We start from the raw sequence: 14,417 nt of genomic DNA on the forward strand, positions 1-14,417 counted from the left end.
TCAAAATTAAATATGAATGAGTGTTATTGGAGTGTATTTTGAAGTCATGTTTAAAGTGTTTATTGGAAGTCAAAGGTGAAATGTCTGCGGATGTCGCTGCAGACGATGCTGTGAATCACACCTCAAGTTTTCTCCATGAAACGGCATTAACACCTGTTCAGCACTCGTAGTGTTTGGAGATCTGCGATGTGAATATTTTATGTTGACAGCTGGTGGCCGTGCATGTGTGTGTGTGTGAGTGTGTACTGTATGTGTGTGTGTGTGTGTGTGTGTGTGTGTGTGTGTTTCTGAGTGTGACTGGGTTTTTATTCATGTCACACTTTGCGTGCTACAGCCACAGGAAAAAGCTCATCCTGTCATCAAGGCCTAAAGTGTCAGACTTCCTTTTTTTTTCGTCTTTCCTGATGACAGAACGGTGGCTTCTTTTCTAAGGTTAGTGTGTGTGTGTGTGTGTGTGTGTGTGTGTGTGTGTCGAGTTTACAGGGACACAGTGGGTGCGTGAGTGAGATAAGGCCACCAGTCCAAATAGAAAGTGTAAAGATGAGGGTATGCATATTATTATTATCCACTTGCATAACAATATGATTTGCCATATTCTTTCTCTTAATATTGTTTTTTTTGTTTATCATTATTGTTTGTTTCTATAAGCACTGCATCCTATGTAATGTAAGCTATTGAACCACATGCAGTACTAGGTGCTGTATTCAATCAGGTTGCACAGTTGATGTCCAATTAGCTTCTTTCCTAATTGGTAGAGAGCAGCAGGAAAACCCAACAGGGATTGGGAGATGGAGGGAAGGCCGGCCTCATAGATTTCCTCCTCTCTGCTGCCTTAGCTCTTTGATTGGATCTTGATCCTCCCACTTCCTCACCGCTCATCTCTCTATGTTGCCAGGCTAATTAATGACAAATTAAATTAGAGTCACAGTGAACTCTGCTCCGTTAAACTTCCACTCGCCTTTTGGACTCAAGAGTAGAGCTGCATGATAATGAGCTAAGTGGCATCATCCAACTATTTTGACTGATTCGGCAGTTTGATTCAATTAATTGCTCTCACTCTCCACTGTGGTAATGTGTTAAAGCCAATTGCTTCAACAAAAGTTGATGTAATGTAAAACTTGTATGGATAAACGAAGTGTGTGTTGTATTGGAGTTTTTATAAAAACTCACCAACACACTTACAGAAAGATTCTTTTGATTGATGGCTGACCTCCAAGAAGCACAGTATGCAGATTTCACAGTGGTACGCCAAAAATTTCAAAACAGGAAGTTGTAGATTGTAACTTTATGTTTTATTGCATCCTGATACAGTGGCTTCCCATTGTTCAGCGTGCAACAAATTACCCACACTCTGACTCTATTTTGACTTGATATTATGAAGTTTGAAAAGTGAACTCTGTTCATAAAAGACATTAATACATGGTGATTTAACTATTTTACACAGCTGGTTGAATTTGATCATTGTTAAATCAATTCAGCAATACGTGTTTCACCTGTAGACCTGATGAAATGAATTCAGTTGAAGGTTCTTCTTGGTGTGTGTGTGTGTGTGTGTGTGTGTGTGTGTGTGTGTGATAGAGACACTGACTTTACTGACAGAGTTCAGCCTCTTAAATAGATCACCTGACCTCCAAGTTAATGATTTTAACAGCTCAGGCCTGTGTTTGTGTGGTTGTCTGTGCCTGTGTGAGTGTGCATGGAGAGTGACAGCAACAAAAAAAGATAAACAGAAATGTGATTGAGGAAATCAGAGTCCTGCAGGTTTGAGCAGAGCTGAGCTACTTAGAATAAGCTGGAGATGAGAGGCTGCAGTCATAGACTGCAGTGTGTTTGTGTGTATTGGAAAGCAGTATTTCTAGTCTTCTTCTAGTCTCTGTGTGCATGCATTCACATGTTTTTTTCTGTGTGAGATGATTTCATATAGGATCAGAGTGTGTTTATGTGTGAACCCTCCATCCACAGTTCTTACACATATTCAGTTTAGGCTTTTAAAATTGGTTAAAGAAATTAGCATTTCGCTGACCCTTTGTATAGGGACATTTATTTACATGTCTATCGTATAGTTCATTCATCCAAAGTACCAATGACTGTATCATACAAACATGGAGTCAAGATGTTCTCTCTGGTAAGAAAAGGCATAAATACTGTGTCACAAAGTGTCTGTATTTGATTGACAATTTGATTGATGCAGTTGACAGGCTGAGCTCCGGCAGGGGAGTGTGAGACATAGTCAACAAACTCAAGCTGTAGCTTTGCAAGTTATATGAAGAAGTTTGTTTGTGGCAGTTGTACTGAAGAATAAGGACTGTACCAGTATCTAATCAGACTGAAAATAACATTTCCAAATGTGTTTACATGCTGTTGTATTGTGCTGCAGCTGACCAGCTAATTAGCTATCTAAATTAACCTGAAAATTAACATTAGCAGTGCACTTTTTCCCAAAGAACATTTGTTCGGTGGCTCATTCAACAAGCCAAAGTACAGGAGAAGACATCTGTTCATGTTTTGTCAGTCTGATAATAAGGAGACTTTATACCAGATTGAAAATGTGAGTAATTTTGGAAGGCACTGACAAAGGAAATTGTATTTATTATTTCACAAAATGTTGAAAAGCATATTTTACCCATTTTGGAAAGATTTCTCACAACGGGATGCCAAAATACACTGCATACCAAGAGCCTCCTAAAACCTGAGTGCTTCTCCACATACTGTATGCCTCAAATATGGTAAACCTGTGGATTTCAAGTTTGTGAACAAGGAACTGTATATTTTAAAGACTTTTTGTTGTCATTGTTGTCATCCAGGTCATGGTTATAAGTCCTATATCGTAGGCAACTGGATGTGTTTCAGTCTCACTTATCATCCAAGAGGCTTCCTCAGTTCTAAATAACTGGAGGGGAGTTGCAGGCTTTCAAACTGTGTGTGGGAGTGTCCTTACAGAGTCGTTAAGGCCACTTGTGGCTCGTTGGTAAAAACGGCCTTCATGTGGTTTCTAAGGCTAGGTGAGCCCAGGTGAATGGTTGTTAAGCTGTCTGGGGAGAGAACTCAGTACTACATTGTAGGTGGGTGATAAGTAATGTCTTAGGCCACCTCCTCTGTTCAAAGACGGTCGTTCCAGTTTGACATAGATGGATTATTTTACTCCTCTTTCAAACCATCTGTCTACTCTTATGTGACTCAGGACTATTATGATATATGATACAAGTGAATTCTAGGGAACTGTTTCTGCTGCCCTTTGCTTTAATCTATATTAGCCTAAAAAATCCAACAACTCCGATTGTGACATGCAATGGTACAAGTTTCTTCTTTATTTGAAGCCATTATCCATGGTTCTGTGAAGTATGCATAAAATGTGATGAAGCTTTGAATACAATTACACAGGCAGAAATGGGCACAGATGTCCTTTTTTCTACTTAGAGAAAATGGGGCACTGGTTTCTCTCTCTTTTACATTTCTTCCTGCTGGGAGTGCAGAGTCAGCATCAGTGAAGATTGTCAGGGCTCATTTTCCTCCTCTCAGAAAAGATATTTGGTGCCATTTGTTCTTGTAATAACTTCCACAGGCCTGAAAATTGCCTGAGCCTGGCCGACACACCGACCGACTGGTTTGTGAACCGTACACACAGAGTAGCAAATGGGCTATAACTTGAGGTGACACCTGCACTTTAATGCTTTAAGTTACATAAGACACCTGTCAAAGCTGCTCTGTGACAGGCTTATCAGTCTCTGTCAGAGCTCTGGTTTTCAATATGGTGGTCAGAACTCTGGAATGAGCCTGAGGCAGTTTTCTGGCAGTCAGATGATGGGGATTGCTCATAAACAAGGTTGGACGTCGTTTGTCTGCAGTTCGTCTCACATTGCACATTGGTGTATATTTGTGTGGTCTTTAATGACCTCCATCTGCAAACAGTAATATTGTGTCCCAATTGTATACTACACAATGGCTCTAGTATATCAATCTCTATTTTACACTGAACACAACAATAAATGCATCAATTTTTCATTTTTTATCATTTGTGGCATCTGTAGAATTGTGTTGTGTGATAAAACTAGTCTTTTATTGTGACCAGTCCATGGTACACCTGTGCAATCATCATGCTGTTCAATCAGCATCTTGATATGCCACACCTGTCAGGGGGATGCACTATCTTGGCAAATGAAAAGTGCACAGAAAAGTTCTTAGATATTTGACTTCAAGTCGTGAATATTAGAGTGAAAACAAAGGTGTTGCATCTATGTTTTGGTTCAGTGTATGTGTTAGCAGTTAGTATACAAGGATGAATGAACAATGGCTGGATTCTTTTTAGCTGCTTCAGTTTAAGGCTTCTGGTATTTTGCATACTTACTGGTACAAGTGGATAGAACTGAGCAATCATTCATGTTATTAGTAACACCTGAGCTGTTCCGACTATGGCAAGTCCAACTGTCATGAAGGACTTGTTGATACAAACAATAAGATGCATTTTACATACAGTACATTCAGTCAAAGACATGAGCTAGCTAATGATAGCAAAGACCTGACCGAGGTAATAATCCTCCACTGAGCTGAGTTAGCTCAAAGACTTTGCATTTTGTGGCTTTAGAGCAAGTTTCCTTAACAACTCTTGATCTACGTTTGGCTTTGTGCTACAGCTCTGTCCAAATATTATAAACCACATCAAATCAAATCAATTTTATTTATACAGCCACAATCACAATCACATTGCCTCAGTGGACTTTACAATCTGTACAGTGAACCACATCCTCTGTCCTCAGACCTTGGATTCGAGTGAGAAAAAACTTGCCATACTGAAAAAAAAAAACCCTTTGACAGGGGAAAAAAAATATTATGTCATTACATTGACACAGACTGAAATGTTGGATGGACTTCAAGGGTAACTGAATTACCTCCAGCAATGTCAAGTTGCAATGCTGGTCACGTAGGTGCCAACAATTTATGCCTGGACTTCACGAATACGATATATTCCTAAACGCACATTTTTCTGTCCAGTTGGGCCTCTCAACCACACAAACACGGCAATTTCACCCACATAAACAGAGATATTTTTAAACAGATAAAAAAGTGGAGAAATAAAAAAATATCCGATTGAGTGGATCTGTGTAGTGATGTTAAACAGAGCTGGTGTTGACGCGATGACGTCAAGCGCCTAGCAACAAGCTGTTCGCACATGCGCATTGAAGCAAAACGGTTGTCAACAACAATGGCCGACATGTACCGGGCTATCTATGTGTGCTTTGCACTTTTAGGTCTCATTTAAGCTCTACACATGAACGTAACGTTGTTGCAACAACTCCACTTCATCGTCGGTCCACACAAAAGATTATTTTTTCGTTTTCTTCGCCATAACTTCTTACCCTAACTGCCGCCGTTTGACTGCTTCTTCTGGACCGTTTGACTGCGCATGCTCATAAAGTTCTTCTTCTGTGGTATTTTACATTTTGCTAATCGCCACCTATCGGCCGGGCATGGCATTGCAGGCTTCAGAGGCGATCGTTTTCGTTTTGCCTCTTCGTATGGACAGAGATATTTCTGTGGTGTAGACAGAGTTTTTTTTTAAAACGAGGACGAAAATATCCGTTAAAAAGAATATCTGTATTCGTGTAGTCCAGGCCTTATTTTGATTTGATTGATTTGTTTATAAACGTCCGCAATGAGTCCGACAGTGTTAAAGGAGTGCAATGTAAGAGCCATGAACTGCTTTTCAAAACATGGTGCCTACATTACCCACATTGCAACTGCATGAGATCACTAAAGGTAATTTATCAGATGACGTCCAGCTACCTCTGGAGTCACAAAAGGCTTTATGCTACTTTCACATTTGCAGTAGTACTCCACAAAACCTGTAAACACACTTTAACGTGTAAAACTGGTGGAGTTGGGCTTTAAGCCCACTGTTAATAAAAACGTACCAAATTACCAAAAATGAATAATAATAATAATGTTGAAAAGCATTGGTATTATCCAGCCAGGCTGACAGTTTGAGTTTTATTTGTCTCGGGTTAAAGATGTACGTCTTTCTGCTGTCACCTTAATACAGTGAACCTCAATGTGGAAACTTTTCACTGGAACCACTTTCTACCAAAGAAGTAGTCCCTAGACAGATTACCAAAGAGTAGTAACACTGGAGGGGCAAATTGCTATTGCATTTTTAAGACTAAATGTAATATGCAACACAAATTAAATTCCATTTGCCTCCATTGTACTGTGCATAAAAATAACAGCATAACATAAGACCAACAATGAAACCATAACTATCTTAGATACCACTTGCAGTAAGTGAGAAAAGTCTATTTTTTCATTACTTGAAACAAACTGTTAGCAACGTGACGCTTCCTCACCTGTTAGCAACAGGGCTCAGGTGTGTAAAGGATTCACTGGTTTTAACCACAGTGAAGCAGAAGTGGATATTCTGTGCTGCCGCGCTGTTGATTAAGCTTGACATGATGAGAGCTGAAGAGCTGCCTGGATTAAAAAACTGCTGACTCCTCTCTCCTCCACCGTTCGCTCCCTCTCCACCTCCTCCCTGCTCCATCCCGTCCCTCCATCCCTCGCTCTATCCCTCATTCCTTTGAGTGTCTCTTGTGATGTTGCTTATAAAGCAGAGGGATAGACAGGGACTCATTAAAATCAGCTCCCCCCTTTCTCTTTCTCCCTATCTGCTTCTCTTCATCTCCCTCTCGCCATCTTCATCAGATGTAATTATGGCAGCACGACGTGGGAGGAGCCTGCATGGCAAAATTATACTTTCAAATCTCCTTCTGCTTCAGCTATTCAAAGAACGAGACCTACATTTTCAACCTGATCAGAGAGAGCACAGAAAAATGGGGGTAAAGACAGAAAAGAAGAAATGTAGGGGAAAAACGAGAGGGGGCGTGAAGGAGAGGGAAAAAAACAGGGAGAAGAGAAGCTGAGAGGAGAGGAGAGACAGCTACAAAGAGAATATGTTAAGGAGGAAAGGAGGATGTCAGGCTGTAGCAGTGGCTGTAGCCGCTGAGTTAACAGAACATAGGATCAGTGATGCTGTCAAGCTAGAAAATGCCAGACAGCAAAGCAGGCTGGGGCAGCACAGTGGGAGGAACTGCTTAGTTAGGGTACGTGACCGATGCAGGCATTTTTTCCTCTTTTCCTTTCCCCGTGCTTTTCACATCTTCCCCTCAAATTCAAGGAGCCACCTTGTCCTGTACCTCGCAAAAAAAAAAATCAAGTAGGGAGGGGGTTCAGTAGGATAGCGAGTGGGGTGATACAGTACATTCGCGCAGTGCACTATGGGAAGGAAAGGGGATGGGAGAAACGCTTTGAACGTGCAGAGATTTACTAGCTTTGCTCTGATTGCAGAGGAGCTAAAATAACACTATTTATGGCAGCTGGGTCGCTGTGGTGGATGCAGAGCTGCTGTAGGACAGACAGGACGAGAGCAGGTTGACACAGTTCAAAGAGGAGCTGTGTGTTTTCTCGCAGTCGGGAAAAATTAGAGAGCCAAGCGAGGTCCGGACACAAGGGAGTATCAGCTCTCATCTGGAGGAAGAAGAGAAGGAAGGAGGAAGACAGGAGAAGAGGAGGAGGAGGGGTGATGTTTTTTTATTTATTTTTAGAGGGGTGTTTTGTATTCATTTCATTCGACTGTGTGTGTCTCATCATATCTGTTTGTGTCTCGCTTGTGACTACACTTGATTTCTATGTGTGTGCATACCTGTGTACGCATGTGGATTTATGTGTGTGTCTGTGAGAGATGTAATGCTCTTCACTCAGGTTGCGGTTTCGGCACAGCAATCACTCAGCGCTGCAGTCAATTTGTGGTTGATTTACCCTTCTCTCCCTCTATTTCTGGTTGATTACAACTATTCTCTCTGCACTTCTGTTCTCCAGAAGAAGAGAAAGATGGACAATATTCTATGTGTAGCCATCCAAATGCACTCTCTATCATGTGCGACTTTGAAGTTGGATGAATGAATACATTGGGCTTAGATGAATAGAGATGCCTGTGTATCCTGTCTGAGTCAGCAATGATATTTAAAGTAATCAATAGCAATCTGCTTTCAAAGAGAAAATTAATGAGTCATAGTGATGTTTTATACCTACACTGTTCTATCTTTACAGACGTTCATTGATTATCTTTCTTTTCCTCCTTGACTTTTTTTATATGCTGTCTTTGACCTGGTTTCAGGACTAAGACATTCTTACATTGCTAAAGCAAACTTCATAAGCTTCAGTCATAAGCTCTTCGACATCATTACAAACATGCATTGTTCATACATACAGAGCCTTGTTTTAAATGCCAATGGAAATCCAAAAGATACTGAATTTGTCAGGTTTCTCCATTTGCATTTGTTCAGACATAAAAAACAGTTTTGGGTTTTAGATATTTGACTCAGTATAAATACAAAGCTTCAATGAGTAGGAGCAAGTTGATACAGGATATACAGAAATTATTTCTCAAAGGGGGAAACTGGATTTTTAGAGGTTTAAACTAACATAAAAATCTGTTTTTTGTCTGCAGGTCCAGGAGTGGCTGTGTCTGAATTGTCAGATGCAGAGAGCTCTTGGCATTGATATGACCACGCCTCGCTCCAAGAGCCAACAGCAGATTCACTCTCCGTCCCACCAAGCCAAACCCATCGTCCAGCCTCAGCAGCCCGCACCTCAGCCAACACAGCCAACACAGCCGGCAGCAGCACAGCCCAAACCTTTGGCACAGAGTCAGCCGACCCAACGTCAGCAGCAGCAGCAGCAGCAGCAGCCTCATCAGCAGCAGCAGCAGCAGCCCTACGGACAGACTCAACCCTACTCCCAGTCGCAGCCATACTCACAGTCCCAGCAGTATCCCCAGTCTCAGCCCCAGTTGTACCCTGCATCCCAGCCAGGGCCCCAGACTCAGCCTCATACCTCCCCAGGCTTGCAGAGACACCCAGGCCCTGGCGGCCCCCAGACGCAAACAGGGCCCTTTCAGCAGGGCATGAGGTCTGGCGGCCCCCAGACGCAGACAGGGCCCCTTCAGCAGGGTATGAGGTCCGACCCGTACTCCCAGAGAGGTCCCGGAGCACCAGGAGCTGTCGGAGGTCCCACAGGAGGCCCCAACCAGCCGGGAGGTCCACGGATTCCCCACCCTGGTGCTGTGCCCCTTCCTGGCTTGACCAAGGCTCCCTCCCAGCCTGATTTGGGTCGCGGTTCTCCAATGCACCAGTCCATGGCCCGACACCATGACCAGACCAGGAGTGCTGGCTCCTCCCCAGCCCACAGACCTCAGAGTCAGGCCCCTCCTCCTGCTCAGGATGGCCTGACCAAACTGTTTGGCTTCGGGGCATCGCTGCTCAATCAGGCTAGTACCTTGATAAATGTTGACCCTCTACCCACTGCCTCCACCCAGCCAAGCCCTGCACGAGGCAAGGTGGTGTTCAGTAATGCAACTCCTGACAACAGGCAGCAACAACAAGGGGCTCCTGGCACCAAGCCATTTGGGATGGGGGGCCCTCATGCTCCAACTCAAATGGGTGGCCCTCATGCGCCGAGCCAGATGGGAGGTCCTCATGCGCCAAGCCAGATGGGGGGTTCTCATGCACCAAGCCAAATGGGGGGTCCTCATGCGCCCAGCCAAATGGGGGGTCCTCATCCATCGAGCCAAATGGGGGGTCCTCATGCGCCCAGTCAAATGGGGGGTCCTCATGGGCCCAGCCAGATGGGGGGCCCTTATCCACCGACCCAAATGGGGGGTCCTCATGCACCCAGCCAAATGGGGGGTCCTCATGCACCGAGCCAAATGGGAGGTCTCCAAATGGGTGGACCGCATGGGCCAACCCAGAAACAGCAGACCATGCCCCACCAACAAGGAATGCCGCAACAGCAGTCGCCCGCGCATCATCAGAAAGGGCTGCAAGGTCAACAGAATCAGCAGACACCTACTCATATGCAGAAAACACTGCAAAAGCAGGAGCCCATGGCTGCTCCTGCGCCCGCCCCAGAGCCTGCAAAGCCTAAAGTGAACTGTCCTCTTTGTAAAACGGAGCTCAACATCGGCAGCTCCGACCCACCCAACTACAACAGCTGTACGCAGTGTCACAGCCAAGTGTGCAACCTGTGTGGCTTCAACCCCACGCCACATCTGGTGGAGGTAAGATGATTATTACACATACATGGAGTACAGTGTGCACACAAAGTCTCTCACACACAGATAACGTGTATATGATGAGAGCAAAATGTGTTTCACGATATATATTTTGGAACTCGCACACAGACACATACACACACAACAGACAGATCCTCTCCTCCCAGACAATCGATATCATTCAGCACAAATAGAAAATGCTTTTCATTCCACTGTTGGACTTCTTCCTCTCCACTGTGTGGACACAGTTAGACCTGAACCTCTCATCTTTTCTTTTCTCTGAGGAATTCACTCCGTCCATTCTTACTCTCTTATCAACATAAGATAGTAAAAGATAGTGGCCTGCATTTCACTTCAGATTTTATCCTTTTTGCTCTTTTACAAACTCTGTTTTTCTTTCTGTGTTTGGACCATTATCGGTTGTCTGTTTTTTTCTTGAGCTGAATATTATGCTTACATTTACATCTATGTACATGCACCTTGAACCTCTGCTCTTGGTTAAGTCTCATTCCATTCATTTTCTGTTGCCATTTAGTTAGTGATTTCAGTGAAAGGTATTTAGCTGTTTGGCAATGAATCTGCTTGCTATGTCAGATAGAATGCTACATGCTACATGCTAACAAACTATTTCACTGAAAACATGTCAATGCAAAAAGGCCACAGCAACCACTGAAGCTGGGGAACAATTTTAGCTTCACTAAAATTCACTTTTGAGTCATAGAAGCGCAAACAGTTTTTGTAATTCAGACCATCTCCTCCTAATATGCCTGATAAGTTCCATGACCCTCTGAGACAAAAATTCATTATACAAACTTAAAAAAATACGAGCTGTCTTTTTCATCAATCCCATAATATCCACTTATTATTATTATTCAAAAAAACAAACAATCACAAAGTCACTGTGTCACTTACATGTAACATGGCCTCCAACAGTCCATTAGCTGTTGATTGAAGCCTCATTTTTACAAACGTCAAAACAGGCCGAACAACCTATTGAATTTTCAAGGACACTCGGTTCATGAGAGCAAGTAATAAAGATGAAGGGTGAAATAACAAAATAAGCAAGAAATGGAGACAGAGGAGGGTAAGAAAGAGGAAGAGAAAAGGCGACAAAGAAGGAAGAGATATAGAAAAATAAAGATAGCGAATGTGGATGAAGCAAGTTCAAAAAGGTGAAGAATGAGAGAGAATGAATCTTTCAAGAGAAGCTGAATCACAAAACACAGACATCGTTTTTTCAGTTATGCTTTCTTTCTCTCCTCCAAAGTGATTGTGCTCATGCCACAATGAAAGGAGTGTAAAGGCCGACTGCTCTCTCACCTCCCCTTAATCGATCCAGACACATGCAGGCTTAGAGGTGAAAAGAAGGAGGAGGGAAAGCAAGAGAAAAGCAAAGCAAGGAATAGAAATAAGCAAAGGAAGATAGAGAGGGAGAAGATTGTGAAGAATTCAGGCTGTGGGCCCAATTTAAACGATCTATGGTGCATGGTCTAAAGCGTATGGCACATCCTTTTTGCTAGTTAAACAGCGGCTCCTTGCAAAGTAAGGCGCAAAAGGGGTTGTATTTAGACTAGTCATGGGTGTGTTTTGGGCGTAACATAAATTGAACTTCTGAATTTATTTCAGAAGTTAAAAGTTTATTTCTGTTCCCTATGGAGAGTTTCCTCTGTCCTGTCAAGTTCTTTAATACAGCTTTGAGTTTTGCTGCTTAAATGTTCCTGCATTACTTCGTGCATGGACATTTAATTTGACTAAAAGCAGCTACACTAATCATAAAATCAGAGTGAAAATGACAACCGCGTCGTTCTGAAAATAGCGATGAGACTTGCACTGTGCTGTGCGCCGCTTTGCGCCAGACGTAAGATAGAGCCTTGTATGTATTGAAGAAGGTAGGAAAGCATGTAAGGACTGAAGAAGGAAGTTTTAAGGAGGGAAGGAGTGAAGTCAAGGAACAGGAGAAGGTCAAGGATATATAAAGAGATATGTGGGTGCAGGGGAGGAAGGAACTATGTGATGGAAAGAGTAATTATTATTAAGGAAATAAAAATAGAAGGAAAGCAAAGGAAACTAGGATGGGTGAGAAAGTAGGGAAGAAGAACAGAAGGAAGTAGGGAAGAAACAGATGAAAGAGAAGACAGAAAGAAGCAGGGATGCGTGTAAGTCAGTCAGTCAGTCAGGCAGATTGAAGATGACTCGTGTTGTTTTTACTTTGAGGCAGCACGATGCCTTTAAGGTCTCTGGGGAGTACGGTTGTTCACCGTACTGTACTGTAATGTACTGTCACTGCCTTAAGGTAGACCTAGAGATAATATACAGGGTTATATATAGTTACTATTACTGTGTACAGGACAGCGATGATTATACACACAGAAAGCGAAGAGAGAGAATGAGTCAAAATGTTATTTGGACCGTGAGAAATCTACGCCATGGAAACTGTCACACACAAATGCAGATCAAAAGAAGATCCATGATATAAAAAGTGTGTGTGCAAATGTGTGCGTGCAATGTGGGTTAAGGCCTGAGGCTCTCCAGAAGAAGTGAATGAAACCAAAAGAGAAAATAGGCAGAATGAAGAGAGGAGTGAGGGATGTCAGAGGGACTAGAAATAAGTATAATGACCACCAGATACAAGTCTTTCTGCCAGCACATTGAGGAAAGATGATGATGGTGGCACAGAGTATTTGCTAATGTTTGAGCTCTACTCAAAACCAAAAAAATGGTGATTGGGACTGGAAAAAAATGGAAACCATAAACAAAGATAATGAAGGGGGATGGATCAATGGAGATGTATAGAGAGCAGAGTGGGAATAGAGATGCAAGAGAATAGAAGAAAAAAAGAAAAGGTAGATGATTAAGAGAGAAAAAGTCTCAGGAAGTGATGAAGAAAAACTCACAATTATGAATAAATAGACACATTTTAAAGTGAGATGAAGAGGGAAGGTGCGCTGGAAGCAGATGGAAAGAGAGCTGAATGGAGGCTGAGGGGGAAACCAGACATGTAGAGCCGAATCACGTGCAGCCTTCTGTCCACGGGGTAGTCAGGCACTAGCGCACACACACTCGCAAACACACCAAAGACAGTAAGTAGAACAGTAGGGGAAAGAGAGGGGAAAAAAATCAAGTCAGTGAAGTACAGAGGGGGAGGAAAGATGACGACAAAGGAGCAATGAGATCACAGAATCACTGAGGAAGTTTGACTAACATGGAGGGCAGAGAAGCTAAATTTGTTCATATAAAGGCCTTGATTCTTTAAAGGTTGACAGACTTTTTATTCCCTAAAATATGCATAAGTAGTACTTTTTTTAGCCACACTAGTGTTGGGAGGGTGATGTCAATGAGTTGGTCTGCAAATTGGATGGATTTAATTTTGCTCCCAAGACTGAATCCCACTGACTTTGGTGACCCAGTAACATTTCAGCTAGCAACATCATGAAGTTGACCTTTTTTTTTTGGGCGGTAGATTGAGGATAGATTGCCCTCCTCTATGCTCCCTGAAAAAACGCCACGTTAGTGCCCTCTTGGATGCCCCTGTGGTAGATAAAACATGATTAAGTGCCCTCTAGGTTGCCCTTCCACTGGACAAAATGTGGTGAAGTGACCTCTCTTCCCTATAAATATATCAAGACTTTCTGTGCGCTGGCTAATTCGCAAATGCTAACATAGTAACAAGCTACACTAAGATGGCAAACAGTTTAAACATTATACCAGCATGTTAGCATTGTCATTTCAGGTAAGCTAGCATGCCGATTTTAACATTTACATCCTCACAAAGCTGTAGCTACTGTAGCTGTAGACTCTTATGTAGCCATATTGTGCTTAATATAGCTCATTTCACACTGTGGTTGCAGGTGAATATCAAACCTTCAGGATATATTTGTCTACTTTTCAGAAGTTTTTGAACAGGTCACTCACTCCTCTCTTCATCATGCACATGGATATACACTGTGACAGAAAACAACCTTGTGTCTTTACTGAAATATGAATGTGTTTGACCAGGCGGGGCAGATGAGAGTTGGTGTTTGAGAAGGACAGGAGCGCTGTGTGATAGAGGAACATGGAGTGTAGAGCTCGCTTGATGTATCAATAATTCAGCGAAGGTTTTGTTTTTTTTATAAAAATAGCGGGAGGGATGAAATATGCAAGGGATAGGCAGCGTCTCCTCGAACAGAAAAGTAAAAAGTCATTAGGTTCATCCTGCTCCCTCTGCCCTCTCTGCTTCTGTACTTAATTCCTGCTGCCCTGAAATATTCCCTTCTTTTTTCCTAACAACATTTTTCTTCCGTCTTTTAATTCTGCCTTTCTGTCTGTGAGTTTTTTG

At 42.7% G+C, this 14,417-nt stretch overlaps 1 protein-coding gene across 10 annotated transcripts in view; it reads left to right on the top strand.

Moving 5' to 3' along the window:
* bsna (bassoon presynaptic cytomatrix protein a) overlaps positions 1–14,417 on the top strand; it is a 141,644-nt gene that overhangs the window by 61,371 nt on the left and 65,856 nt on the right. For all 10 annotated transcript variants that reach the window (XM_084367335.1, XM_084367339.1, XM_084367340.1 and 7 more), the window contains exon 3: positions 8,498–10,105. In XM_084367335.1, the coding sequence (XP_084223461.1) occupies positions 8,498–10,105 (1,608 nt within the window). The remainder of the gene's footprint in view (positions 1–8,497; positions 10,106–14,417) is intronic.

This window comes from Pagrus pagrus, assembly GCF_965226575.1.
Source record: "Pagrus pagrus genome assembly, chromosome: 11".
Classification (NCBI taxonomy): Eukaryota; Metazoa; Chordata; class Actinopteri; order Spariformes; family Sparidae; genus Pagrus; species Pagrus pagrus.